The 27,059-nt window shown below is 41.4% G+C and overlaps 2 protein-coding genes across 4 annotated transcripts in view; one reads left to right on the forward strand and one right to left on the reverse strand.

The window, feature by feature from the left end:
- Nucleotides 1–27,059, forward strand: part of PITPNC1 (phosphatidylinositol transfer protein cytoplasmic 1) — a 257,577-nt gene that overhangs the window by 75,379 nt on the left and 155,139 nt on the right. The gene's annotated exons all lie outside the window — the stretch shown is intronic.
- Nucleotides 5,686–6,794, reverse strand: LOC480466 (ELAV-like protein 1). Its single transcript, XM_038546823.1, has one exon. The coding sequence runs from the start codon at nt 6,727–6,729 to the stop codon at nt 5,749–5,751; it is 981 nt and encodes a 326-aa protein (XP_038402751.1). The 5' UTR covers nt 6,730–6,794; the 3' UTR covers nt 5,686–5,748.

A 27,059-nucleotide genomic window follows, 5' to 3' on the forward strand; every position in this document is an offset into this window, starting at 1 on the left:
GGAAGGAACCTCAAATTGTTAGTAGTGGTTATTTAGGTATAGTAGGATCCAGGGTGACTTTTTTTCTGCTTTTCATCTTTTTTCATTCTTTCCACTGTAAATATGCATATGTTAGTTACAGTGAAAGGCGAACCTGCTAAGAAATTCCCAATACTGAGATTTATTTATTTATTAAAAAGATATTTATTATTCATTTATTAAAATATATTTATCATTCATTTATTATTTATTTATTCATGAGAGACACAGAGAGAGAGAGGCAGAGACACAGGCAGAGGGAGAAGGAGGCTGCCTGAGTGGAGCCCAATGCAAGATTCGATCCCAGGACCCTAGGATCACGACCTAAGTGAAAGGCAGACACTCAACCTCTGAGCTGCCCAGGTGTCCCCCTAATACTGAGATTTAAAGAAATGAATTTCTCTCTCATTTAGCAGCATGAGGTGGATGTGCCAGATATGCAGGTGGCTCTGTTCAATTTAGATATTTGTAGACACAGGTTCCTTTAATCCTGCTGAGCATCTATGTGACCAGCTACAACACTATGCTATGGAGGAAGGAGAAATCTGAATTTTGCTGGACAGTGTTCAGTCTCTTATATATCTTACCTGTGGAAAATAAAAAATAATACAAAATATTTTAAAGGGAGTAGAATTTTGGATTAGAAGTCTTTGCGGGAGCACTTCCTTTAGGAATGAACCTTACAGAGGAGGTATAAAATTTGGATACTGCCTTTAAGGGGTTTGCAGACTGATGGGGTAACTGGACCAGTAACAAAGTCATATATGCAAAGGGCCAAAGAGTGGCCAGATAAACACAGAGTAGTAAATTGGCTAGGATCATGAAACAAAGTTTAGGTGAATTGAAAAGCTTGCAAATTCTACTTCCCTGAGATAGCAGGATTACTTGTATCTTTGGAAGAAGTAAAGGTATTTGTGGTTTGTGACATTTTAGGGTTACATGACCTCCCTTTACACCATATAGGAACTGAATCTTATTTTCCTACAGACCTAACAGTAATTTGAGGCTCTAATTGATCTTCAGTTAGCTGCTGTTTGTTGTGATTCTTTGTTAAATCCATAGTGACCTTTAACATAAAATATCTTGGAAGAACTATCATCTAAAGGAAATTCTTGACTTAATAATATAGGAGTTTTTTTTTTTTTAATAAACATTTAAAAAACATGGTTTTAAAGTTTTGTTAAAAAGATTTTTTTTCATTGGGGGGCAACCCGGGTGGCTCAGTGGTTTAGCGCTGCCTTCAACCCAGGGCCTGTTCCTGGAGTCCTGGGATCGAGTCCCACATTGGGCTCCCTGTATGGAGCCTACTTCTCTTCTTGCCTATGTCTCTGCCTCTCTCTCTCTCTCTGTGTCTCTCATGAATAAATAAAGTATTTTTTTTTAAAGATTTTTTCATTTATTTATTTGAGAGACAGCAAAAGCAAGAGCATAAGCAGAGAGAGAGGGAGAAGCAGACTCCTCACTGACCTGGAAGCCTGACATGAGGCTGGATCCCAGGACTCTGGGATTATGACCTGAGCCAAAGGTAGTTGCTTAAGCAACTGAGTCCACCCAGGCATCCCAGGGTGCCATCTTTGTATCCCGGCTTCTCTGACCCCTTCTTGTATTCCTTGCCTGTACATCATCTGCAGAAATAATTTTTTTTTTTTAAGTAAGCTCTAGACCCAACATGAGGTTTGAATTCATAACCCCAAGGCAAGAGTTGCATGCTCTACTGACTGAGCCACCAAGGTGCACCTAGAGATATACTTTTTGATTCATATTAATAATAAGCCCATCTGAGGCAAGAATGGGACTTGCGGCCATTTTCTAAGGAAGTTTCCACAGCCAAACCATCTCTAACGCATTTCAAGGTTTCTCTTTTATAAACCCTTACTCAGAGCTCTGAGAGTTGCATCTCACAGTGACAACAAAAAACATATTTCCTTCTGATTATAAAGTGATCAAAGTACTGAAAAACAATACCATCTTTTAAAATAATTTTCTTACCCTTTTTTGATCAACATTAAGATTAATTGTCTCTTTGGGGCCGTGATTCCGGTTTAATCATTACAAATGTTTTGGAAGATGTTTTATGACCTCTAGTTTTATTGATTTCAAGACTATAAATCCATCTATCCATCTATCCATCACCCACCCACACATCCGAGAACAGAATGGGAGAATGGGAAGTTTTCAGAGAGGTACCAACAGTTCAGATTGGTCGATAGCCTGAGGGGACTTGGTCTTATATTGTGCTTTTTCTACTTGAAAAATATATTGATCTTAATTTTCAAAACACAGCTCTATTTATACCTGAAGAGGAAGTTTTACAAGGTAGCCGACACTATTGGTTGTCATGGAATAGCCATTCTGTTGTCATCCCTATCAACCTGTCTTCGTCCTATTTTCTTGCCTGTGCTAGGGGCATGACGCCCACCTCAGAAAGTTGTTGTCAGAGTGCCTACGTGATAGATCTGCTAGTTTCTACTCTCTAGCTTAGCCTAATTAGATTTCTGTTAAGCTTGAGATAATTTATAGCCAACTTTTTCCAGATTAAAAACAGAAGCCTCTGTTGAAATGTTTTGTTATTCTAAATTGGGACCATCCTGACTTTATACCAAAGAATTCATCATTAGTTCAGTTACCGCATAAGCTGGTGTAATTCTCCAGGGGCTGCTGTCATTATTAATTTACATCTGACCTGGTTCTGAAAAAAAGTATTTAAGACAGCAGAACCCTAACTTAGGACTTGCTGGTTCTTATTTTGCCAATGAGTCTGGACCCGTGGAAAAAAAATTTTTTTTAAAGGTTATTTATGTAAATAATCTCTGTGCCACAACTCTGTTCGAGTTGTGCTCGAACTCACAACCCTGAGATCAAGAGTCATACACTACTGACTGAGCCAGCTGGACACCCCAGAACCCAAGAAAATATTAGAATAATTCCCTAAGAAATGAGACTAAAGATTTTTAAATTTTACTTAAAAAAAAAAAGATTTTATTTATTTATTCGTGAGAGATACACAGAGAGAGGCAGAGACATAGGCAGAGGGACAAGCAGGCCTCTCTCAGAGAGCCTGATGTGGGACTCATCCCAGGACCCTGGGGTCATGACCTGAGCCAAAGGCAGATGCCCAACCACTGAGCCACCCTGGTGCCCAAAATTTTAAAATTTTAATTTAATTTATTTATTGAGAGGAAGAGGGAGCAAGAGAGAGCATGAGCAGAGAGAGGGGGAGAAGCAGACTCCCCACTGAGCAGGGAACCTGACCCAGGGCTCCATCCCAGAATCCTAGGATCATGACCTGAGCTGAAGGCAGATGCTTTACTGACTGAGCCACCTAGGCACCTGAGACTAAAGATTTTAATAAAAACTTTGAATGTCATCCTAAGTATTAGGATTTCTTTTGACTCTTGGTCACTGTGTCAGTGAAGGCAATTCAAACTAGTCTTTCCCGGGCCTTCTGGATGGCTCAGTGATTGAATGTCTGCATTTGGCTCAGGGCATGATCCTGGTGTTCTGGGATCAAGTCCTACATCAGGCTCCCCCCAGGGAGCCAACCTCTCCCTCTGCCTGTGTCTCTGCCTCTCTCCGTGTCTCTCATGAAGATATAAATAAAATCTTTTAAAAACAAAACAAAACAAAAATTAGTCTTCTCATCTTACAAATAGGGAAACAGAGACTCAGAAAGACCTGATGACTTATTTAAAATTGGTAGTGTAGTCACGGGCTTCTTTCTCCCAAGCCCTTGGCTAGACTGTGTGTGTGTGTACGCGTGCGCCCTGCTGGTCATGCTACTGGGAGCATCTGTTGTGGGCACAGTGGGAAATGTGTGGAGGACATTGGAGAGCGTCTGGATTTTCATCTGGATTTGTGGATTTTGTAATAGGGTGTCTGCTGGATCGTATGCTTGGGAGTTGGCAATATCTCAGCCAATGGGTATTTCTATGGGAGAAGAACAGACTTGCCAAGTCCATCTGGAACGTCAGAAGTTGAAAGACATTAGAACTACGAAAAAAAAAACATTATTAAAGATGACTCTTAAGATGTCAAGAGGAAAAAGAATGACTTCTTAGGTCAGAAAAGCGAAAGCTATCATGCTGTGCAAGCCATGAGCTGAGGGATGGCTTCTCAAGGGCGGCTTAAATGCATTAGATTAGTCTGCAGTGTGGATTAAGGACTGTGGGATTTAATAACTTGTGTATTAAAGAATAGGCCTGCAAATGTTAACACTGTCATAAAAATGTAACCTTTCTAATTGAATTTATTTATTTATTTATTTATTTAGAGCAAAACAAAATCAAATTTAATGGTCTTAAATGCAAAAGTAAAAACAAACAAAAAACACAAAAAAGCAAAAGAAAATTAACAGAACAGAACAACCCAAAATGTCAAGGCAGTTATGAAGAGAACTTGGGAGGGTTAATCTTTAAAACTACAAATCAAAGTTTTTTTTTTTGTTTTTTTGTCTTTTTTTGTTAATAGATAACTGGCAAGAAGTAAGTACTTTTCTGCAGAGTGTTCATACGAAAGCAAAGTTTCAAAACAAAATCCGACTAAAATAGAAACAAGTCTAGCGCTCACGAGAAGGGATGCGAGAAATACAATGCTCAAATGTTTCTGTGTTCTTAAAATATAGAGCGATCTTAGGCATTCGAGCTGTGTGAACTGCTCTTGGAAAGTGGAGAAATGGTTGGGAACACCAGCGCCCGGTGTGCGGGGCACCGTGCATGCAATGTGTGCACAGAGATTCGGGATGTCAGAGGAGCAGCACGTCTTCAGGCGCGCCCTGGAGTTAGGTCTGACTCTGGAATATACTGGAGTTTCCCTGAAACTCTTTGGTCCGTTCCCATTGGCGCCTGGGCTTATGAAACCCGTGCGTGTCCTTCTCTGGAGGGCCCGGTATGGCCCGGCGTAGGCCCCCCTCCCCGGTGGCGGCCCCCCTGTCGGATGGCCTGCTGCCACTGCCAGGACCGCTGCAGAGCCCCGGGGCTGAGTGAGCAGGAGGTGGCAACGGCACCTGCTTGGGAAAGCAATTTCCTGTCAACCAAAGCAGAAATCGCTTAAAATGTTGAAGCGGTTGAGAAAACGCACACTCAGCATCTGTCTAACGTCTTTAGTTTGAAAACTAAAACTAAAAGGTCATGTCTTTTTTTTTTGTTTTTTTGTTTTTTATGTTTTTTATCCAGTTTGTGGAGACACCGAATGAAACGAGTGTTAGACAGTCTTAGAAGTTAAAGCATGCTTCAGGTTCACCACCGTCCCGAGGGACTGGTTAGTCAATGCAGTCTACTTAGATTTCTGTTTAATATATATTTTAAAGGAAATAACTTTTTTTTTTAATTTTTATTTATTTATGATAGTTACACACACACAGAGAGAGAGAGAGGCGCAGAGACACAGGCAGAGGGAGAAGCAGGCTCCATGCACCGGGAGCCTGACGTGGGATTCGATCCCGGGTCTCCAGGATCGCGCCCTGGGCCAAAGGCAGGCGCTAAACCGCTGCGCCACCCAGGGATCCCTTAAAGGAAATAACTTAAGAAACTTAAATTGGTCTAACATTGTGGGATTTCAAACATTTGAACATGTCGGTTGCATCCCCGAGTATAAAAACCTTTTCACTTCTCATTTAGACTAAGACAAACACTTGTGAAAATTGGCGCAAAATGAGTTGTACACTAACAAAAAAGTTTCAACTTCTTCACTCTTAATTATCTATTCCGTACAAAAAAAAAAAGCATGAGCGAGTTATTTGTGGGACTTGTTGGTTTTGAAGGAAACCTGTAAGATTTTGTCCCCCAGGCGGTAGCCGTTCAGACTTGCTATGGCCATGGCGGCTTCTTCATAGTTTGTCATGGTCACAAAGCCAAAGCCTTTGCACTTGTTGGTGTTGAAGTCGCGAATCACTTTGACATTGGTGACTGCCCCAAAGGGGCCAAACATCTGCCAGAGGATCCCCTCATCGGCGTCCTGCCCGAGGTTGTAGATGAAGATGCACCAGCCCGAAGACGCGTTGCCTGGGACATTGACACCAGAAAGCCCACTCATGTGATCTACACCCATAGGGGAGAACCTGAATCTCTGTGCCTGGTGATGAACAGGGCCTCCGAACCGTCTGGCAGGCGAGTGGTACAGCTGGGAGAGCAGTGCCACGTTTTTGTTGTGGTTGGGGTTGGCTGCAAACTTCACTGTAATGGGCTCAGAGGAACCTGGGGGTTTATGACCATTGAAACTGGTAATTGCCTCTTCTGCCTCCGACCGTTTGTCAAACCGGATAAACGCAACCCCTCTGGACAAACCTGTGGTCTGATCCACCAGGACCCGGGAGTTGATGATTCGCCAGAACCGAGAGAACGTATCCTCCACGTCCTTCTGGGTCATGGTCCGCGGGAGCCCACTGATGTACAGGTTGGCATCTTTGATGACTTCTGAGCTCGGGCGAGCATACGACACCTTAATGGTTTTTGACTGGAGCCGCAGGCCATTCAGCGTGTTGATTGCTCTCTCTGCGTCCTTGGCAGTCACGTAGTTCAGGAAACCATAGCCCAGGCTGTGCCCTGCTACTTTATCCCGAATGAGTTTTGCAGATTCAACTTCACCAATACTGCTGAACAGACTCCGTAACTCATCCTGGGTCATGTTCTGAGGGAGGTAGTTGACAATTAAATTCGTTCTCCCGATATCATCCCTGCAGTCTTCGGCCATGTGGTCTTCATAACCATTAGACATTGTATTTTTTAAAAATCTGGACGCGGGCGGGCGGGCCCGGGGCTGCTCCGGGGCGGGCGGGCGGCGGCGGCTCCTCCTCAGCACGCACGACCCGCTCCCTCTAATTGAATTTAGAAGAAATATTAAAATTATTCTTTTGGTGATCCTTCCTAGATGTATTAAATAAAATATCAGAAGTCACAATTGATGAAGCTGAAGACTTAACATGCGAGAGTTGTTACGCACAAAATTCTGTTGCTGGAGGTTATTTTATTTTTTTCTGAAATGTACTAAGAAATTTCTCCCTTTACATAATTTATGGTCACTCTGCTGTTTCAATGTGCTAGAAAATTTCTCAGGATCTTGACAGTGTTTTGGAATATAGTATATTATCTTAGTGTTGGGCTATGTATATAATGAACACTCACTGTGTATTGTATTGATGGTGGAGGGTTTTATGAGCTGAATTCTCTCTTATGGGCAAAGGAAGGGATAGGCTTTTAACTTACATATGCCTTTAAGGAAATAACAGTGGGGAAACACACCTTTTTCCCACCTCCATGGCAGTATATAGTTTTGCTAACCTTATATCTATGCCCAAAGGCCTAATGAGAAGATGACTTTTTTTTTAAGATTTTATTTATTTATTTGACAGAGAGAGAGAGAGAGAGAGAGCACAAGCAGGGGGAGCGGCAGGCAGAGGGAGAGGGAGAAGTAGGCTCCTCATAGAATAGGGAGCCTGATGTGGGACTTGATCCCAGGACCAGGACCCCAGGACCATGATCCGAGCTGAAGGCAGACGCTGAATCAACTGAGCCATCCCAGCACCCCGAGAAAATGACTTTAATCTAAGGTGGTACTGCTGGGGTAGCTGGGGTACTGCTGTCCACAGACTCCATGGACCACATCATGGTTCCAGAGTTCCATGGACTCCAAAGAGCCTTGTGGATGGAAATCATGAAGCATGAATAGCAACTATGAGCAAGGGATTCTTCTCCTTTCCATCCAAGGACAATCAGATGGGGCAAACACAAGCGTGGAGAGAGGCGGGGAGGTAACGTTTTGAATCATGATACATAATGAGGACTCTAGTTGACTGCAGAGTGTCTATGCTTTTGGAACAGGGGGTCGTGATTAGGAGCCAGGAAACTCTCACCCTTCAGCGTCCCCAAAGTGGCATGTTCTATATTAAAGAGTATTGTGGCATGTTTTCCTAAACATCTATTTGGGGGAAGAAATATATGAGCACTGGTTAGACCTTAGCACACACGAGTTGTACCATTTAAGGTAGATTTCCTTTTCCGTCTATGGACAAGAATCTCTCCCCTTTTCTGTTATTGCTCAAAGTTAGAGAAATTTATTTTATTTTGCAAAACATTATGCCAAAGAAACAAATGAGTGTTTTGCTAAGTCTTTCTGAGCTTAGTAGAAGGGTGTCTAAGTACTTAATCCAACTTCTATTGAATGATTGGCTTCGGCCAGAACTGTTAATTTGCAAACTCTTAAGAAAGGGGAAAGTTTACATTTTTCCAGCTGCCAAACTTTGGGCTTGATGGTGAATCATCAGGACAGACTTTGTCGGCCAAGTGTGAGAGTTGCTCTGGGGCCACTGGTTTATTTCGATGCCTGGCCAGAGCTCAGAAACATGTGCTTGGTGACCGGCCTCTAGGGCTTGTGTGACTTCCCCTAGAAAACATCTTCACATGTCATCCCCTGTATAGGATCATCACGGATGGCTGACTGAGGGGATGGGTTAGGACCACTGACCAGAGAGGACCTGCCATGTTGTCCTTCTGCATCTGTTGCAGTGGTGTCTGTAAAGGCGACACCTCCCTCGCTTGAAAGCTTTGGACTACTGAGCAGCTCTGAGCAGTTGCTGGAAGAATTTTCTCCTTGTTAGAGTTTTCTCTGCCCCTAGAATACTGAGCAGAAAGGAAGGAAAAAAAAAGAAAGATAAGCCCTTCTTTCAAAATACGTTTGAGTCAACCCATCAAAGAGAAAGCCTAAGATTTGTCAACCAATACAGAAGGGCATTATTGTATTTGGGAATTAGGAAAAGGCTCCATATGAAGTTATTTGGAAATTAATCATCAGTTGGCTCATCCCAGACGTGGAGCACATCGGAATTTACCTCCTGGTGTTTGGAAGCTGGCAGCCTGGTTTGTTATATAACATGAAACGCAGGGCCTGCCAGCCGGGCCTCCATGTGCCCCGGGGGAGTTGTGAGCCTTTATAACTCTTCCTTGAGTCAGCCAGACCTGCCAGATAGATTCCAGGGGCCTGGGGTATGTTCGGCACAGACCTTAGGCTTCACTGTTTAACAGATGACACGTCTGCCTTTGGGATTTTGTTCTTCGTAACTGCCATGAACACTAGAGAGAAGTAAGTGTGGGACGTGCAATGGACTTCCTCTTTTTTAAAAATTTTGAAATTGTGTTAAAATACACATAACAAAATATGCTACTTTATTTTTAAACGTACAGTTCAGTGGTATTAAGTACATTTATGTTGTACTACTATTGCTACCATCCATCCAGAAAAGTCTTTTCATCTTGTCAAACTATAATTCTTTTTTTTTTTTTTTTTTTTTTTTTTTTGAGAGAGAGAGAGAGAGAGAAGGACAGACAGAGGGAGAGGGAGAGAGAGAATCCTAAGCAGGCTCCACATGGAGTCTGACTTGGCTCGATCTCATGACCCTGAGATCATGACTTGAGCTGAAATCAAGAGTCGGAAGCTCAACCAACTGAGCCACCCAAGCGCCCTGCCAGACTACAATTCTGTACCCATTAAACACTAGCTCTCCATTCCCCCTCTTCCCAGACCCCAGCAACCACCATCCTTTCTGTTTCCATGAATTTGACTATTCTAAGTACCTTATGTAAGTAGGGTCCTACAGTATGGGTCCTTTGTGACTGGCTTAGTTCACTTAGCATGACGTCTTCAAGGTTCATCCACGTTGTAGCACACGTCAGAGTACCCTTCCTTTTTCAGACCAAATATTAGTCCATCGTATGCATATTTACTGCATTTTGTTTATCCAGGCATCTGTTGATGGGTGGATGGAAATCTTTTAGCTATTGTGAATGATGTTGCTGTGAACACGGGCTTGTACAGGTATCGCTTTGAGTCCCTGCTTTCCACTCTTTTGGATATGTTCCCAGAAATGGAATTGTTGGATCAGATGTAATGGACTACTTAAAAAAGAAAGAAAGAGAGAGAGAGAGAGAGAGAGAGAAAGAAAAAGAAAGAAAGAAGAAAGAAAGAAAGAAAGAAAGAAAGAAAGAAAGAAAGAAAGAAAGAAAGAAAGAATAATGACCATGTGTGACTCCCCTAAGAGGACAGGACCTGACTCCTCTATTTCCTTCTCCCCTCACCTGTAGCTCATGTGCCTTGGTGGTCAGAGGCTTGGTGGGGAAAGCTGGGATTGTCCTAGGCTGAGATCACCGGCATAGACCTTCTCGGTTTGACCCTATATCTGACTACCCCTCTAAAGCACCGAGGGATTAACAAAGTAAATTTAAGTCCTACAAATGACTCTTCCTGCCTCCTTTTCTTCTTTCGAAAAACCATAGTTTTAGTGTCTGTGCATTTGCTTTAGTCTAACCTCCAGTAAATCAATGACGCTGCACACTGGCTGTGCTTTGGATTCAGCTGGTTGTCACTGACAACTACATCCTACCTCCAGAGATCCTGATTCCATTGGTTTGAGGCCTGGCCTGGGCATGGGATCTTGGAAAGCCTGCAGGCGAGTCTACTGTACGCCCAGGGAAATGACTGAATATAAATGAATGTTTTCTTCACCACTCTCTTGATGTCTGCTTTTTGATTATTTCTTTAGAAAACATTCACATATTTGTAAACCTCGGCCTAGACTTTAAAGACTTGTAATTGACTTTTTTGTTTTTTTAAATTAATGAGGCTGCATGATGTAATTTTGAAACCAAGAATGAGGAGACCTGGATCATGCTCCTGTGTGTGTGTCATTATCTAACCAGGGATGATGAATTATTTCACTTGTCAGGATCACAGCCTGTGTGTGTGTGTGTGTGTGTGTGTGTGTGTGTGTTTTACTTTATTTTTTTATTTTTTAAAGATTTAATTTATTTATTCATGAGAGAGAGAGGGAGAGGCAGAGGAAAAAGCAAGTTTCCTGAAGAGCAGGGAGCCTGATGCAGAACTCAATCCCAGAACTCTGGGATCATGACCTGAGCTGAAGGCAGACACTTAGCCGCTTAGCCACTTAGCCACCCAGGTGCCCTTGTGTGTGTGTATGTGTGTGTGTGTTTTAATATTGTCTTCAGAATTAGAGTATGTATTGGCAAGCCTGTTGTTAAAGAATGAGATTGATTATTTAAAAAAAAAAAAAAAACAACTCCCTTCCAGCTCTAACGTGCTCTGAATGAACAGGTGCGATTGATGCTTGTAGTTCCATAAGTGTGAACTATGTCATATTCTAGAAATAATGAGTAAGAGGATAAAGAACCTCCCCACAGGGTCCTGCTGGGAGTTCTGGTGCCCTAGAAGCAGCCTTCAGGGCAGTTCTGATCAGTTAATAGAAGGGTACCAAATAAAGATCTCACAGGATATGTAGTTAATAAGAAAGCAGGAATGTGGTGCCAGGGAGATTGTGAGAGACTGTTGGGGACTTTTTAAGTGATGGAGAGGACATAGCAGGACTCTCCTGCTCCAATGGAACAGAGTGCCGGAGGCTCCTGTCTCCATGAAAATTGTCACCTCCACGCCACCATCTGCCTGTTGCCATAAGCTGCTAAATCATATTTCTTCTTGGGAATTCTTTTGAAATCTATTCTCTATAAAGTTTATATATTTCTCTCCTCCTCTGAGCCTATTCAAGGGATACGAATAGCTCAGGTTTATTTGTTTTTTTTCCCCCTCTCCAGATTAACACAGCTAATGCAGTTGAGTTATGGTGCCAGGAGCTATTAGTGTAGAAAAGCAGCAAACGCAGTTCTGTTCTGGACACCTCCAGGCATGGAATTTTACTTCCATGGTGACTTCTGAGGCCCATGGGAAAGTAAGAGGAGGAGGCCTCTTGGGGAGGGGGGGAGCTGGACTCTCTGGAACCGCCCCATAGCGTGTGGCCATCAGGATGACGCAGAGAGGCGTGTGAATACAGCCGGCTGCTACAGCTGGTGCACTTGACTTTGGGCAGCATGTTCCCAGGAACCCGTAGGACACTGAGGACCGTGAGTGATGTAACCCAGACCTGCCAGATGTGGGAGCCAGCGTGAGTCACGCTGGACGATTCATTAAAAAACGTTTTCTGGGTCATCTGGGTGAGGAGCACTGGCTTCTTTCCCTGCCATCTGGGGTTAGAGGCACAAGTCCACACACCAGGAGTCCCTAAATCCACTAACATCTGTCTAAAATTACAGCCTGGTTCTCCGAGCTGACACGGTGTAGAGCCCAGACTCTCAGATGGTCCCTGGCTTATAATTTGTTAAAGGATGTCATCACTTTGGGCAGCAGAGGGTGGGGGGAATCACTTAATAAAAACATACATGTGAGGTTTCTGTACATTCTACTGAGATCAGAAGTGGGATGGGATGTTGTGAAAACACAAAAATCTGTGGGCACTGTGGCCGATGAAATGCCAGGAAGCATCTTTTTTGTTAGAAGTGTGCAAGATGCCTCATGGTGAACACCAAATGTGTTTCTAAAATAATTTCTAAATAATTTCTAAAAATAAAAGAAAGCTGGCTTTTAAAAAATCCCGTATGGATATATAACATACAACTAGAAAAGTGCATGCATGCATCATTGGCTAAAATTTCACCATAGTGAGTGAGTTGAATAGTGGCCCCCGGAAAAGAGCTATCCCCAGGAACCTGTGAATATGATCTTATTTGGAAGGAGGTCTTGGAGATATAAATAAGTAAGAGATGTTGAGGGTGCCTGGGTGGCTCAGTTGGTTAAGTGTCTGCCTTTGGTTCAGGTCGTAATCTTGGGGTCCTGGGATCGAGCCCTGCATCAGGCTCCCTGCTCAGTGGGAAGTCTGCTTCTGCTTCTGCTCCTTCCCCTGCTCGTGGTCTCTCTCTCTCAAATAAAGTCTTAAAAAAAATCTTGATGAGATCATCCTGGATTCCGAAGGTGGGCCCTCAATCCAATGGCTAGTGTCCTTATAAGAGACAGAAGAGGGGCGCCTGGGTGCTCAGTGGTTGAGTGTCTGCCTTTGGCTCAGGTCATGATCCCAGGATCCTGGGATCGAGTCCTACTTTAGGCTCCCCGCAGGGAGCCTGCTTCTCCCTCTGCCTATGTCTCTGCCTCTCTCTGTGTGTCTCTCATGAAGAAATAAATAAAATCTTAAAAAAAAAAGGTGAGGGAGAGAGAGAGACAGAAGAGAAGCCACAGACATGGAGGGAAAGGCCACATGCAGACAGAGGCAGAGAAGGGGAAGAATCAGCCATAAGGAACAGCTGGAGCCACCAGTACCTGGAAGAGGCAAGAAGTAGATTGTCCCCTTGAGCCAGGGGGAGCCTGGCCCTGCTGACACCTTGATTTCTGACTTTGGGCTTCCAGAATCGGGCGAGAACAAATTTCTATTATGTTAAGCAATCGAGTTTGTAGTAATTTAATATGGAAATTAAAGTAATAACCAACACACAGATCAAGAAACAGAACGTTACCAACACCCCAGAAACTCACCTCAAGCCATATTCTTGTCTATACATCACCTCGGGGATAACCACTTTCCTGACTTCTAACATCATAGATAGTTTTTATGTTCTTGCAACTTAATTAAATGGAATCATATAATCTTCTGTGTCAACTTTCTTTGATTCAACACTGTATTTGTGTCTATATTGTTGTGTATGTGATTTTTTTTCCTGTATAATGTTCCATGAATAGAAATATGCTATCATTTACTTATTCTTCTTCTTTTAGGGCCATTTGACTAGCTTCCTGTTTGGGGCTGTTATGGATAGTGCTATTATGGATTCTGTTATGTGTTTTTTGGTGAAGACATGCACACATTTTTGTTGGTTATAGTCTCAAGAGTTGAATTGTTGGGTCATAGGCTATTTATGTGTTCAGCTTTAGTAGATGCTGCCAAACAGTTTTTGAATTTATTTTTAAAAGATTTGATCCTATTTGGAATTCTTTTGTTCAGTGGAGACTCCTACAGTGAATTCAATAACAGTTCTTTAATGTGGATATTGTGTAAGAACCAAGTATTGGACATAGGATTTTCCAGGAGCAAAGTCCCCCTCCTTAGATAGGAACCATGCATTTGCAATGAAGAGTACTCCAGGTCTCAAGAACCCATTACCAGTCTGGGCAAGTGTTAGAGTACCCCACTTTCTGGGAGTCCAAGAGACTGGACTACTGACTGAATTTTAAATAAACTTAACCCATCACTGAAAAGTTGAATGGTATAGCAGCCATATACTCCATCATGAATCTCAGAAATATATTTGCCATCTTATAAGAGCTCTGGTTTTAACTCCCCTTTCCAGCATTCAAGTCTGTGTACTGTAACTTAGGAAGCCACCAATGATATGAAGCACAAGTAAATCTGTAAATTAAATAAAGGATAAGTAGTTTCTGGTAGTGATAAAAGCTGGGAAGACAGTAAAGTGAGGTGACATGATGGAGTGGGGAGGGAGTGTTCCCAAGCTTTTTTGGTCTGGGAACCCTTTTTTCATCTTGGGAAATGTTGACTTTTTGTGTGTGGGGGTAAGATTTTATTTATTTATTTGAGAGAAAGAAAGAGATCAAGAGGGAGGGGCAGAAGGAGAGAGAACCTGAACTAGATACCACACTGGGTGCAGAGCCCAATGTGGGGCTTGATCCCATGACTCCAAGATCATGACCCAAGCTGAAACCAAGAGTTGGATTCTCAACTGATCAAACTACCCAGGTGCCCTGGGACATGTTGCTTTTGATATACAACTATAGTTTTGTGAATTCCAGTCTTTTCTTTTTGGTTTGCTATTAGTTTTACTAGTCCTAAGTATATTAAAAATAACTATCTTTAGCCTCTGCTATTTAAACCACTACAATGCTGATTCTTCTAGTGACCAATAGCAAGGCTTTCATCTGAACGGTTAGACTCAGAGTTGGTGGCCATTATCAGATGAGTTAATAACTATAGCAAATGTTAGTGCCCTGGCTATATTCCTTCATCCTCACCACTGCTATGCACACTGGCCTAACTTTTGACTTCCAGTAACTGCATTTCTTTGCTAGAGGATTTTTCTGACCTATAGGTCACCTTGCTGCACATGAACTATGCTTCCTGGAAGCAGTCCAACCAATGACTGAAAAAAACTGGTGTATAAATACCCTAGCCCCCTCACCTGCCAGGCAACGTGAGTCTAAAGGGTGTGCCTACATGGGTTCTGCAGGTTTCACAAGTGGGATTAAGCTCAGTTGGCCGGACTGGTAATCAGCCTGAAACATGCCTGTTTCTCCTTCCCTGTATCACTTCCCCATTTCCTTCACCTCCCAAATAAATGGCTTGCATTTGAGTTCTTTTCTCAGTGTCTGCTTCTTAGGGTGCCTACATGAAGCATGAGCCAATGTCAGAATCAAATCTGATCTTGAATTCCACTCCCAGTGATCTACTTGGACAACTAGCTAGCTGGTCATGTCATTGAGCTGGTCAAGACAAATGAAAAAAGGCAAAACAATCTATGACATATATCAACAGAATTCTTGCAGCATGAGGGAAAAATCTACTCAGCTCTAGAATGAGGAGCACATTCTCATTGGCTTGACCAGTGAATTTGGCAATAGTACATCACATGCTTGATGAAGAATTGAATGCAGGTTAGCAGATTGTAACTACATATGAGACAATATGAACTCTGCTTTGAGAAAGCCAGAATGCTGGGGCGTCTGGGTGACTCAGTCAGCTGGGAGTCTGACTCTTGGTTTTGGCTCGGGTCATGGCCTCAAGATCAGGAGATCTAGCCCCATATGGGGTCCACGGTCAGCATGGAGTCTGCTTGAGATTCTTTCCCTCTCCCCTGGCTTGTGCTCTCTCTCTCTCAAATATATACATACATACATATATACATACGTACATACATACATACGTACATACATACATAAAATCTTTTTTTAAAAAAAGAAAAGAAAACCAAAATGCTGTCTTAGATGACAGCTGCCTACTTCTCATTTAGACATTTAATTGAACTGGCAAGTCACACTTCTGATTTTTAAAAAAAAATTGGTGGCTGAGTCCAGATTTTGGCTCAGATTATTTCAGATCACCTGAAGAGCTAGACATTTCTCTTGCTTGGCATCTTGTTATGCCAAAATAATGAGGTAACATAGAAAAAGGTAAAAGCTGATGCCCTCACTAGTGCAGTGGACCCTAATGATTAGTCATATTAGTCAATCAAAAATTAAAATATCGGAAGTTTATTTTTTACTTCCTAGGCCTCAGGAAATGCTCATGGAAGATAGAATGGCTTCTGAATTTGGGCTGCAAACTTAAACTTTAACTCTCTGACGGAGTTAAAAGTGTTTCTTAACACTGTCATCTGAGTATGTCCCGCCAGAGGGAATTCCAGAGTAGTCCTGCCATTCCGACAATAAAAATCACATTTAAAAAACCCAGCCTATGTTATAGTCTCATTTCTAGTGGTTTCAAAAACCTGTTGGTTATTGTTTGCTGCCTGCTTTTCAAATACTTGTATTTCTCCCTTATTCTGGGCACACGAGAGAATGGCGCTCCTGGTCCTCTGTGGCTGGATGAGACCATGTGTGTGGCAAGTTCTGGCCAGGTTGTAGGGAGAACAACATACTACTACACTCAGCATTTGCTTGCTGGTCATGGGCTCTCCAGAGTTCTCTCTTCCCTTTTTGTGTGGTGACCACAAAGTCCCAGATGGTGATCAGAGGTCTAGGAGCATCAGAGCACCCCTGTTGCCTTGCCTGAGCGAGAAGTAAACTTTGGCAGTTTTGAGCTATGGAGATCTTGGGGTTCTTCGCTGTCTCAGTAGAACTGGCCAGTCCCCAAGTGATACAGCTACTGACTTAACCTGAATAGTGGCTCCCAGGGAGAGATCTGTAGCTAGTTCCCTTACGTTGTCACGGTGACATTAACATAGAGAAGTTTGTTTTTTAAACTGAAGATGTAGAACCAGCTTTTAAATGGTACCCTTTCGGGGGATCCCTTGGTGGCTCAGTGGTTTAGTGACTGCCTTTGGCCCAGGGCATGGTCCTGGAGACCCGGGATCGAGTCCCCACATCAGGCTCTGCCTGTGTCTTTGCCTCTCTCTCTCATTCTGTGTGTGTGTCTCTCATGAATAAATAAATAAAATCTTAAAAAAAAAAAAAAAAAAGGTACCCTTTCAAAACAAATGTCTTTGGATATGGGGCAGTTTATATTTAAGACCATCTTTTATTTGATTTTTTTTTTCCCATCCCTGATGCTTAGGATTTTGGAAATTCTGAAATACAAATGAATTTTTGGTGCTGCTGGGAGTTGAATTTTGAGAAAAGAAAATGTTGCAGGAATGATAGCCAACACTTTTTGGAGTCGTGCCAAGTAGAATACGTGTCCTTATGGGGAAAATGCCAGAGAGCACAACTTAGATTGGGGGAGGGGGAAAAAGATAAAAATTTCAAAATGCCACCCACCCCTTCCAACAAACACTTTCTGGAAGGAGACATTTCCCCTTCCCTGTTATTTTTCTTCTCCATTTCCTCCTCTTTAACGTCAGCTTCTTGCATGCGGTAATTCCCCCTTGTAAGTTACATGAGAAATATTTTCAGTTTTCTAGCAACATAAGCAAATAGCTTTTTATTTATTTATTTTTTAAAGATTTTATTTATTTTGCAGAGAGAGCACAAGCAGGAGGAGTGGCAGGCAGAGGGAGAGGGAGAGGCAGGCTCCCCGCAGAGCGGGGAGCCTAATGCAGGACTTGATCCCAGGACCCTGGGATCATGATCTGAGCCGAAGGCAGATGCTTAACCAACTGAGCCACCCAGGCACCCCACATGTGCAGCTTTTTAACTTGTTCCAAAGATATCCGTGGCTCTCTTTGAGTCCTGTAAAGGTTATTACTTCCTCTGTAAAAATCAAGTTGGGTCGAGTCTATGCGAGGGGGTAATTGAATCCCATTCTGCCTGCATTTACTGTGAAATTATTTGGTCTGCAGATAGCCGTGAATTCGAATTGCCTTTTGCATGGAAATACTCACTGTTAGCCTCTGGTGGAGCCCTCCGGAGAGTGTGGGGTGCAATTAGTTCTAGGATGCATGGTTTCAGTTCTCTCAGGCCTCTGGAATGGTTTTAACCTAGACTCATTCATGGTTTTTGAAAGAGTTAATGTTACCACAGAAGGTTAGGAGAATTATTTCTGTTTCGAATACAGAAGATTAAGGCAATAATTTTCATAAGATGGTTCTTTTTTAAATTTTTATTTTTATTTTTTTTTAAAATTTTTATTCATTTATGATAGTCCCAGAGAGAGAGAGAGGCAGAGACATAGGCAGAAGGAGAAGCAGGCTCCATGCACCGGGAGCCCGATGTGGGACTCGATCCCGGGTCACCAGGATCGCGCCCTGGGCCAAAGGCAGGCGCCAAACCGCTGCGCCACTCAGGGATCCCGGCAATAATTTTCAACAATCTTAATTCTGCCTCTCTCTGCAGAGCTCACCACGGTAAAAAATGTACATTTTTTTTCAGATCTTCCTCTGTACATTTGCAAACGTAAGATGAAAACATATATAGCTGTTTTTTTAAAAGTAGACATGTCCACACAAGACACATTATTACAAACTTGGTTTTTTTTTTTTTTTTTAAAACTTAATTTATAATGGGGGTCTCTCTGCAGGTACATTTATGTCTACTGCACTCTTTTGAACATCAGCTCATTAAATAGATGAATAAAAATGTAATGATTCCCATAATGATGGGCATTTAGGAGGTTGCCATTTTTGCTGTTACAAATAAGATAAATCTCTGTCTCTGTAAACTTGTTTGTTTGCTTGTTTATGTCTCCATGCATACGTGTGTGTTTTTTCCCAGGATGGATCCCTAAAGAGGAATTACTGGTCCAAAATACCCATGTCTTAATTTTTGATAGACCATCCTGCCTTTCCAAAGCCATACCATTTTATGGTCCTACCAACAGTGGAAAAGTACCTGATTCTCCACATTTTGCCAGTGCCATTTCATATTTCTTTTTAATTTTTGCTAGTCTATTGGCTAAAAATGTCAGAGATGATTTAATTTGCATTTCCCTGATACCTAATAAGGTTGAGCATCTTATGTCGATTATCCGTGTGTATATCCTCTTTAGTAACTTGCCTCCTCATATCTTTCACTCACTGTTTTTTTTTTTTTTTTTAATCAGGTTGTTTATCCTTTCAATTGATATAAGGAACTCTTTACATATTAGGACCGTTAATCTTCAGTATCAGGTTATAAATATTTTCTCCCAGACTATTTTTACTGCTTATGTGTGTCTTCTGTTTTTATTTATTTTTGAGAGAGAGAGAGAGAGAGAGAGTGTACACAAGTGACCATGGGAGTGAGGGTTGGGGAGGAGTAGAGAGAGAGGGAGAGAGGGAATCTTAAGCAGTTTCCATGCCTAGCTCAAAGCCCATCACAGGGCTTGATCTCTCAACCCTGAGATCATGACCTGAGCTGAAATCAAGAGTCAGATGCTTAACTGACTGAGCCATCCAGGCACCCCGTGAGTATGTCTTTTATTGTAGAGGAATTTAAAATTGCTTCATAGTCAATCCATCAGTCTTCTCTCTTTGGCTCCTGGATTTCATGTCTTCCTTTGAAATGCTTTCTATATTCTAAGACTACAAAAATATTCTCCTCTGGTTTTTTGTACAGTAAATTTAGACTCTGACTCTATATAAGAATATAATTCCCCTCTAAGTTTCTTCACTTATTCCAGCTCTTTATTTTTAATGCTTTTCAATAAAATTTTATTTCTCTCTTCAAATAGGCCTTAGACATGTTTTGTTGTTGTTGTTAAATGTAGACCAAGGATTTTACGGTTTGGGTTGCTACTGTGAATGGGATCTTTTCCAGAAAAGTCTGAGTATTTGATTATTTGCTCAGCTTCACTCAGCAAACAAGTGAGGACACTATATTTTTTGCTGGTGTTATGCCTACACAGTAACTTAAACAGTATGGTGGCAATCTCACTTCACTTTCTCTGTGCTTTGGTTGGGGACAAGTGATGGTTGGTTGGGTTGGTGATGGTGGTAATGGTAGATGGGGGGGAACCTTGAGCAGAACCTTGGCCTTGAATACCTGATGACATGACTTGTGGATGGCTCCCCTTGACTCTGTTTAACAGCACATGCTTCCAGCAGGAGACAGGGTTGTTTAATAAAGATAACTTTGTGAACTTAATAAGGAATGTCTAGTGGTTTTATCTCATCTCTTGAATGCTGGGTTTGTTTGTTTTCCTCAGTTACTTTTATTTCCTTCTCTTCCACCATATTTACTGGATATCTATAAAGTTGTCAGATAAAATATAGAATATGCAGTTAAATTTGAGTTTCACATAAGCAATGAATAATTTTTTTTAGTATAAGTAAGTCCCATGAAATATTTGGGACATACTTATCCAGAAAAAAAAAAATCATTCATTGTTTTCTTTTTAAAAAAGTTTTATTTATTTATTTGAGAGAGAGAGAGAAAGAGAGCATGAGTGGGGGGAGGGCAGAGAGAGAAGGAGAAGCAGACTCCCCGTTGAACAGGGAGCCTGATGTGGGGCTCTATTCCAGGACCCTGGGATCATGATCTGACCTGAAGGCAGATGCTCAACTGACTGAGCCACCCAGGTGCCCTCATTCATTGTTTATCTGAAAGAGTTAACTGGGTGTACTAGATTTTTATTTGTTGAATCTGGCAACTCTGGCTTCTCTAATACCAGAGACAAGACCCATCCCCTCAAGAAACTTATCTTCCAGAGATGGAGAAAGACTTGGGAAACTATCTCTGTTTTACTTACTGCTGCCAGAGGGATTTTTTTCTAAGATGGCAAGTTCTCTTAAAGGTGAGCTTTCTCATTCATGGTCTGCCCCCCTGGTTGGTACTGGGTTATTTCCCCACTAACAGACATGCCCCCTTCAGCCCAGCATATTCTTCTTACTCTCATTTCTTCATGTTTTTAAACTATGGTTAAAAAAAAAAAAAGAAAGAAAAAGGGCAGCCCGGTGGCTCAGCAGTTTAGCACTCTGATCCTGGAGACCGGGATCGAGTCCCACATTGAACTCCTTGCATGGAGCCTGCTTCTCCCTCTGCCTGTGTCTCTGCCTCTCTCTTTGCCTCTCTCTCTCTGTCTCTCATGAATGAATAAATAAACAAAATCTTAAAAAAAAAAAAAAAAGAAAAAGAAAAAAGAAACACGTAGCATAAATTTACCCTCTTAATAGAGTTGCCCTGTTTTCTTTGGTGTCAATTATAGCTTTTTTGTTTTCCTGGAGTTACTACTTACCTTTCTCTTTTTATATGAACAAAAAATAATGTTTTTTCATCATCTAATGCAATTAACGTTCCCTAACTTCTTAGAGTCACAATCGTCTTGTCCCACTCCACCAGACACCATCCGCTCCCTTTCTCTACTGTGGCTCAGCATGTTCTTGAATAGCTTATCTTTCTCTGTTTTGCTCTATTCCCTCATATTGGAGGCTTCTGAATGGGTATCCCTTTTGGAACTTAGACATAAGAAAAGGTATGGGAGTGCTAAACTTTCTGAATCCTGTCATGCCTGAATATCTGTTCTTGTCTGCTACGTGTCCATGCCTCAGCTGCCTCATCCATACAATGGGAGAATCATAATTGCACCCACTTCTTAGCATTATTACTGAGGAATAAATGTGTTAGTGTGTGGAAAGCTGTTTGACAATCTTTGGTACATAATAAATTTGTTCGGGAAACATTAGCCATTAATGTTGTAATTGAAGCACATTAGATGTACCGTAGCATTCAGCACTCTGGAAACATTGTGTTGGACTAACAGAGCAGTCAAATGAAAGTTTGGGATTAAGTAAACAATCCTATTTCCATAGTGGTACTATAAGCTTATGAATTATTTCTTAGTGTTTTTCTTCTCTTCTTTCATCAAGTTGCGATTGGTGTTTTAGGATTTACTTGTATTTTTTCTTTCTTTCTTTTTTTTTTTTTAAGGTCACTAGGCTGTTCTCAGCTCTCTGGGTTTTTAGTAAAGCACAGTCATTTCCAGGAAATGGATGTAGATTGTAATGCAAATTTGGTTTAGATGTATGAAAGCAGTTTTGGAGAGTAACAATGCAAGCTACTTAAGGAGGATGGAAAAATTTAGGATATTAAAGATTTAAGGAATAGGTTGGTCCAAGTACAAAAGCAGAAAAACATAAAATTGTCAGTCAGATGAATCTATAGTGGCTGCTTGGAATGCTGTGCTGAAGAGGATTCCAGGTGGCATTTCTACTGTTGCCTGTGAGTGATGGCTGCCATGGGTAGTGGCATCTGTCATTCCTGGCCTCACCTTAACCCTTCCTCATGAAGGAAAGGACAAGGCATTATTCAGAGGCTCTGAAAGAGAGATTGGATCTAGTCTTGGGTGCTCAGGGAAGGTGTCTGGGGAAATTTGAGCGAGCCTGATAGGCTGATGTCAATTGGGCAAAGGGAAGGAGGTTGAGAGAATTGTAAGCAAAAAGGCTCCTTGGAGGAGGGGAGTTCATTGTCTCAGGCACAAAACTCTAAAGGAGAGGTGGGCACAGGCCTGAGCTGAAGGAGGAAGTGTCCAGCTAGTCAGGGCATCCACCGTGTGCCATGTTGAAGACTAGGGCTTTAATCCAAGAGGATTGAAAGGATTGTCTAGGGAAGTGACGACAACAGATTTGCAGTGAGAAGGGAACCGAGGGACAAGCATGGATTCGGGCATACCTCTTTGGGAGCTCTTACAGGGTCCAGAGGAATGTGGTTGTATCTTAGCCCAGGGTGACAGCTGTGGGATGGAGAGGAGTCAGTGGAGGTGAGAGTTAGTGAGACATCAATCCACAGGATGTGCTGGGGTGGGGGTAGGGTTGGGCAGGGAGGCATTAAGAATGCTGACTCCTGGACTTCCCACATGGAGACCTGGGTGAAGGGCAGTAGGAATTGGGAGAAAAGTTTTTTTTAATATTTATTTATTTATTTATTTATGATAGACATAGAGAGAGAGGCAGAGACACAGGCAGAGGGAGAAGCAGGCTCCATGCTGGGAGCCCGACGTGGGACTCGACCCCGGGACTCCAGGATCGCGCCCTGGGCCAAAGGCAGGCGCTAAACCGCTGAGCCACCCAGGGATCCCCGGAATTGGGAGAAATTGTACGGCTTACTGAACCTCTCCCTCTTACACATGAATGTACTAATGTCTAACAAAGGTCAGGGACTCTGGTTCACAGAGCTGGCAGTGGAATCTTGGTGGCTGGTCTATCTTGAAGGGGGAAAGGGGGTCACGTGGCCCAATCACCCTCCCACGTTCTGAGTAACTTCTTTGCAGCCCTGGTATTTTCTCCAATCTTCCAGGAGTCTGAGGAGCATCCTTCCCTGAAGGAATGAGACTGCTTGACCAGTCTTTTGAATAGAAGTTGTCTTCATTTTCTTTTGTATCTACCTTGAAGTCTGAGGCAAACGAAAACACGACAACACTGTATAAACACGACACAAAAATCACTCAGATCTTGTTTCCTCAGGTAGGCACAAAACAAGTCTCATCGAAAGAAGCTGAAAAGGCACAGAGCAGTAATTACTTTGCTATTCCAGGAACAGGCAGCCAAATGTGCAAAACTCTTGAAGAGCAAGTTTTTAACCTTCTGCTGAAAAGCTAGAAGGAGATGGCTAAGATCTTTCTAGAACCCATTCCTCCCTGAGGCCAAAGAGAAGACCTGGGAAATGTATTTTTAACAAAGCATGCTAATGATATTTGTAATTGGAATCTTCTCTCTTTAGGTTCTTGGTCAATCTAACTAAAGATTGTCAATTTTGTTCGTCTTTCAAAAATACCAACTTTTGGTTTCATTGTTTCTGTTGTTTTTCTATTCTTTATTAATTTTGACTCTGATCTTTATTATTTCCTTCTTTCAGCTTGCTCTGGGTTTAGTTCACTCCTCTCTCAGTGTCTTCAAGTGGAAGGTTAGGCCATTGATTCGAGATCTTTCTTCTTTTTCACTAAATTCATTTACAGCTATCTATTTTTCTTTACACCTGTTTTAGCTTTATTCCTTAAATTCTGATATGCTGTGTCTTAATTTTTATTTATTGAAAAGTATTTACTTGTCGCCTGGGTGGCTCAGTCGGTTAAGTAGTTAGGCATCTGACTCTTGATCTCCATTCCGGTCTGGATCTCAGGGTTGGGAGTTCAAGCCCCATGTTGGGCTCCACACTGGGAGTAGAGTCTACTTAACAAAACAAAACAAAACAAAACAAAACAAAACAAAATAAAATAGTATTTACTAATTCCCCTTGTGATTTCTTCTTTGACCCATTAGTTATTTAAGAGTGTGTTAATTTCCGCATATTTGTGAATTTCTCAAATTCCTAATTTCATTCTGTGTTGTCGGAGAGCATGCTTTGTATGAGTTCAGGCCTTTTAAATTTATTGAAGTTTGTTTTATGGTCTAGCATATGGTCTATCCTGGAGACTGCTCCGTGTGCACTGAATAGAATATATTCTGCTGTTGTGTGGACTGTTCTATAGATATGTTAGGTCTGGTTGGTTTATAGTGCTGTTCAAGGCTTTTGTTTTCATGTTGATCTATTGCCTAGCTGTTCCATCCATTATTGAAAGCGGAATGTTGAAATCAGTTTTTGCTTTATGTATTTCAGGGCTCTGTTAGGTGCATACTATGTTTATACTTGTATTTTCCTGATAGGTTGGCTCTTTTTCATTATAAAATGTCTCTTATTTCTGATAACATTTTTTTGTTTTATTTTTTAAGTTTTTATTTATTTATTTGAGAGAGAGAGAGAGAGAGAGAGAGAGACAGAACAAGCAAGAGAGGAGCACAGGGAGAAGCAGACTACCTGCTGGATATGGAGCGCAATGTGGGGCTCCACCCCAGGACCCTAGATCATGACCCAAGCCAAAGACAGATGCTTAACCGACTCAGCCACCCAGGTGCCCCAACATTTTTTGTTTTAAAGTCTACTGTGTCTGACATTAGTATAGTTATTCCAGCTTTTTATGGTTATTATTTGCACATTTTCCCCCTCACTTAAACCTATTTGTAACTTTGAATTTAAACTCTTTTATAGGGCAGTCCCGGTGGCGCAGCGGTTTAGAGCTGCCTGCAGCCCAGGGCGTGATCCTGGAGACCCTGGATCAAGTCCCACGACAGGCTCTCTGCATGGAGCCTGCTCCTCCCTCTGCCTGTGTTCCTGCCTCTCTCTCTCTCTCTTTCTCTCTCTCTGTGTCTCTATGAATGAATAAATAAAATCTTAAAGGAAAAAAATAAATAAATAAACTCTTTTATAGGCAGCATATAGTTGGATCTTGTTTTTCAGTCAAGCTTGGTCATTTCTGCTTTTTAATTGGTTTGGTTTATCAACTCACATGTAATATTATTATAGTTGGATTTATAACTGCTGTGTTACATCTTGCTTTCTACATCTTGTGTCTTTGTTGCTCTGATTTCAGTTTACTGCATTCTTTTGCATTATGTGAATATTTTCTAGTGTAGCATTTCCACTATTTTAAAGATTTTTAAAACTTTTAAGAAAGTTTTTTTCTTAGAAGTTGCTCTTAGGCTTCCTCTATGCACCATAACTTATCAGAATCTTTATCCGATTGATACGGACTTAATTCCAGGGAGATATAGGAACTTGAGTCCTGTTATGGGTCCATTCACTTCCCTTTTTGGTACTATTGTTATATATATATCATATCTGTGTATGTTACACACTGAATAATTTTTTGTTGTAATTATTGCTTTGTATAATTTAAAAACTTTTGAAGTAGCTGAGAGAAGAAAGGGAAGTATATATTCACAGAGTTTATTGTATTCACCTTCTTTACTATTTCTGACTCTCTCCATTTGTGTCTGTGAATATGAGTTACCATCTGGTGCCGTTTCCTTACCCTAATAACACCTTTGGTCACACTGACCTCCTTGGTGGCAAATTGTCAAATATTTCATTTGACGAATATGTTCTTGTCAAATGTGTTACATTTCTATACATATGGGGCCAACAATACAATTATATACATATTGTTTTGTACTATTGCTTTTTTAAATCAGTTGAGACAAAAATGAAGAAATATGAATTTATACTATTTTTTTATATTATCTTCCACCTATTTGTTTTTAAAACACAAAAAACCAAAACAACACATAACCACAGCCACAAGGGGAATTCTCTTCAGCTCTTCTGTTTTTTTCCCCACCGATTCTAGAATGTGAGTGCTGCCACATGAGACTGTTCATTTTAAAACATGGCTCTCACCATGCCACCCTTGGTGGCTCACCTGTCTGGATGCTTGATTTCCCCCAAAGGAGACAACATTGGTTAGAACTTGTCAGCCAGTGTGTTGTACCTGACTTCCAGGCAGAAGACCAGAGGACAGAACTGTGCTGAAATATAATAAAAACAGGCTTGTAATACCATCATCAGGCTAGAGCTTAAGAGTCAAAGCAAAGGAGAGAATTTTAATTGCCTTGATCATTTTGGCAAGATGGTGTTTTGTTTTGTTTTGTTCCTTTCCTTATGACTGTAAATTATGTTTTGTTGTGCTTTTGTTTAATCTCATTCTAATTATAAAAGTGCTACATGCTCATTGAGACTATTTAGGAAATTCGGAAGAAAATAGAAATTCCATAACCCCGAGATTACTATTCATAATATTTTTGAGAGTCTTCTCTCTCTCTCTCCCTCCCTCCCTCCATCCTTTTCTCTCTCCCTCCCTCTCTCTCTCTCTCTCTCTCTGTAGGTTTATGTGTACTTATAATATTTAAATGGCATCTGTTTTTGGATTTAGGTTGCTTTAAGCCTCCAAGTTATATAATATGCATGTTCCCATCTGCTTATCTTGTCTCTGAACACAGCTTTGCCTTTGTCACCTAAGATTTAAAATGTAGTGCTCCTATCATTATTTCCTAATTTTTAATTGCATTTAACTATTGTTTCAATTTCCACTGTGTCCGAAAACTATTGAAAAGTTCTTTTAAATTTCCAAGTGTTGGGGTTTGATTTAGACTTCTGATATTTTTAGTGGAGTATTTTGGAGGCGAAGGAGGGTGTGACAATGAGTCCTGTGTAGTTTGTGCTTGGAATTTATTTAGGTTTTTATGTTGGTTTATGACATGGTTAATTTTTATAAGTGTTGCATGAGTACATAAAAAAGAAAATATGGCTTCTATTATCATGAATTAAAGGCA

The sequence above is a fragment of the Canis lupus genome, chromosome 9, assembly GCF_011100685.1.
Source record: "Canis lupus familiaris isolate Mischka breed German Shepherd chromosome 9, alternate assembly UU_Cfam_GSD_1.0, whole genome shotgun sequence".
Lineage (NCBI taxonomy): Eukaryota > Metazoa > Chordata > Mammalia > Carnivora > Canidae > Canis > Canis lupus.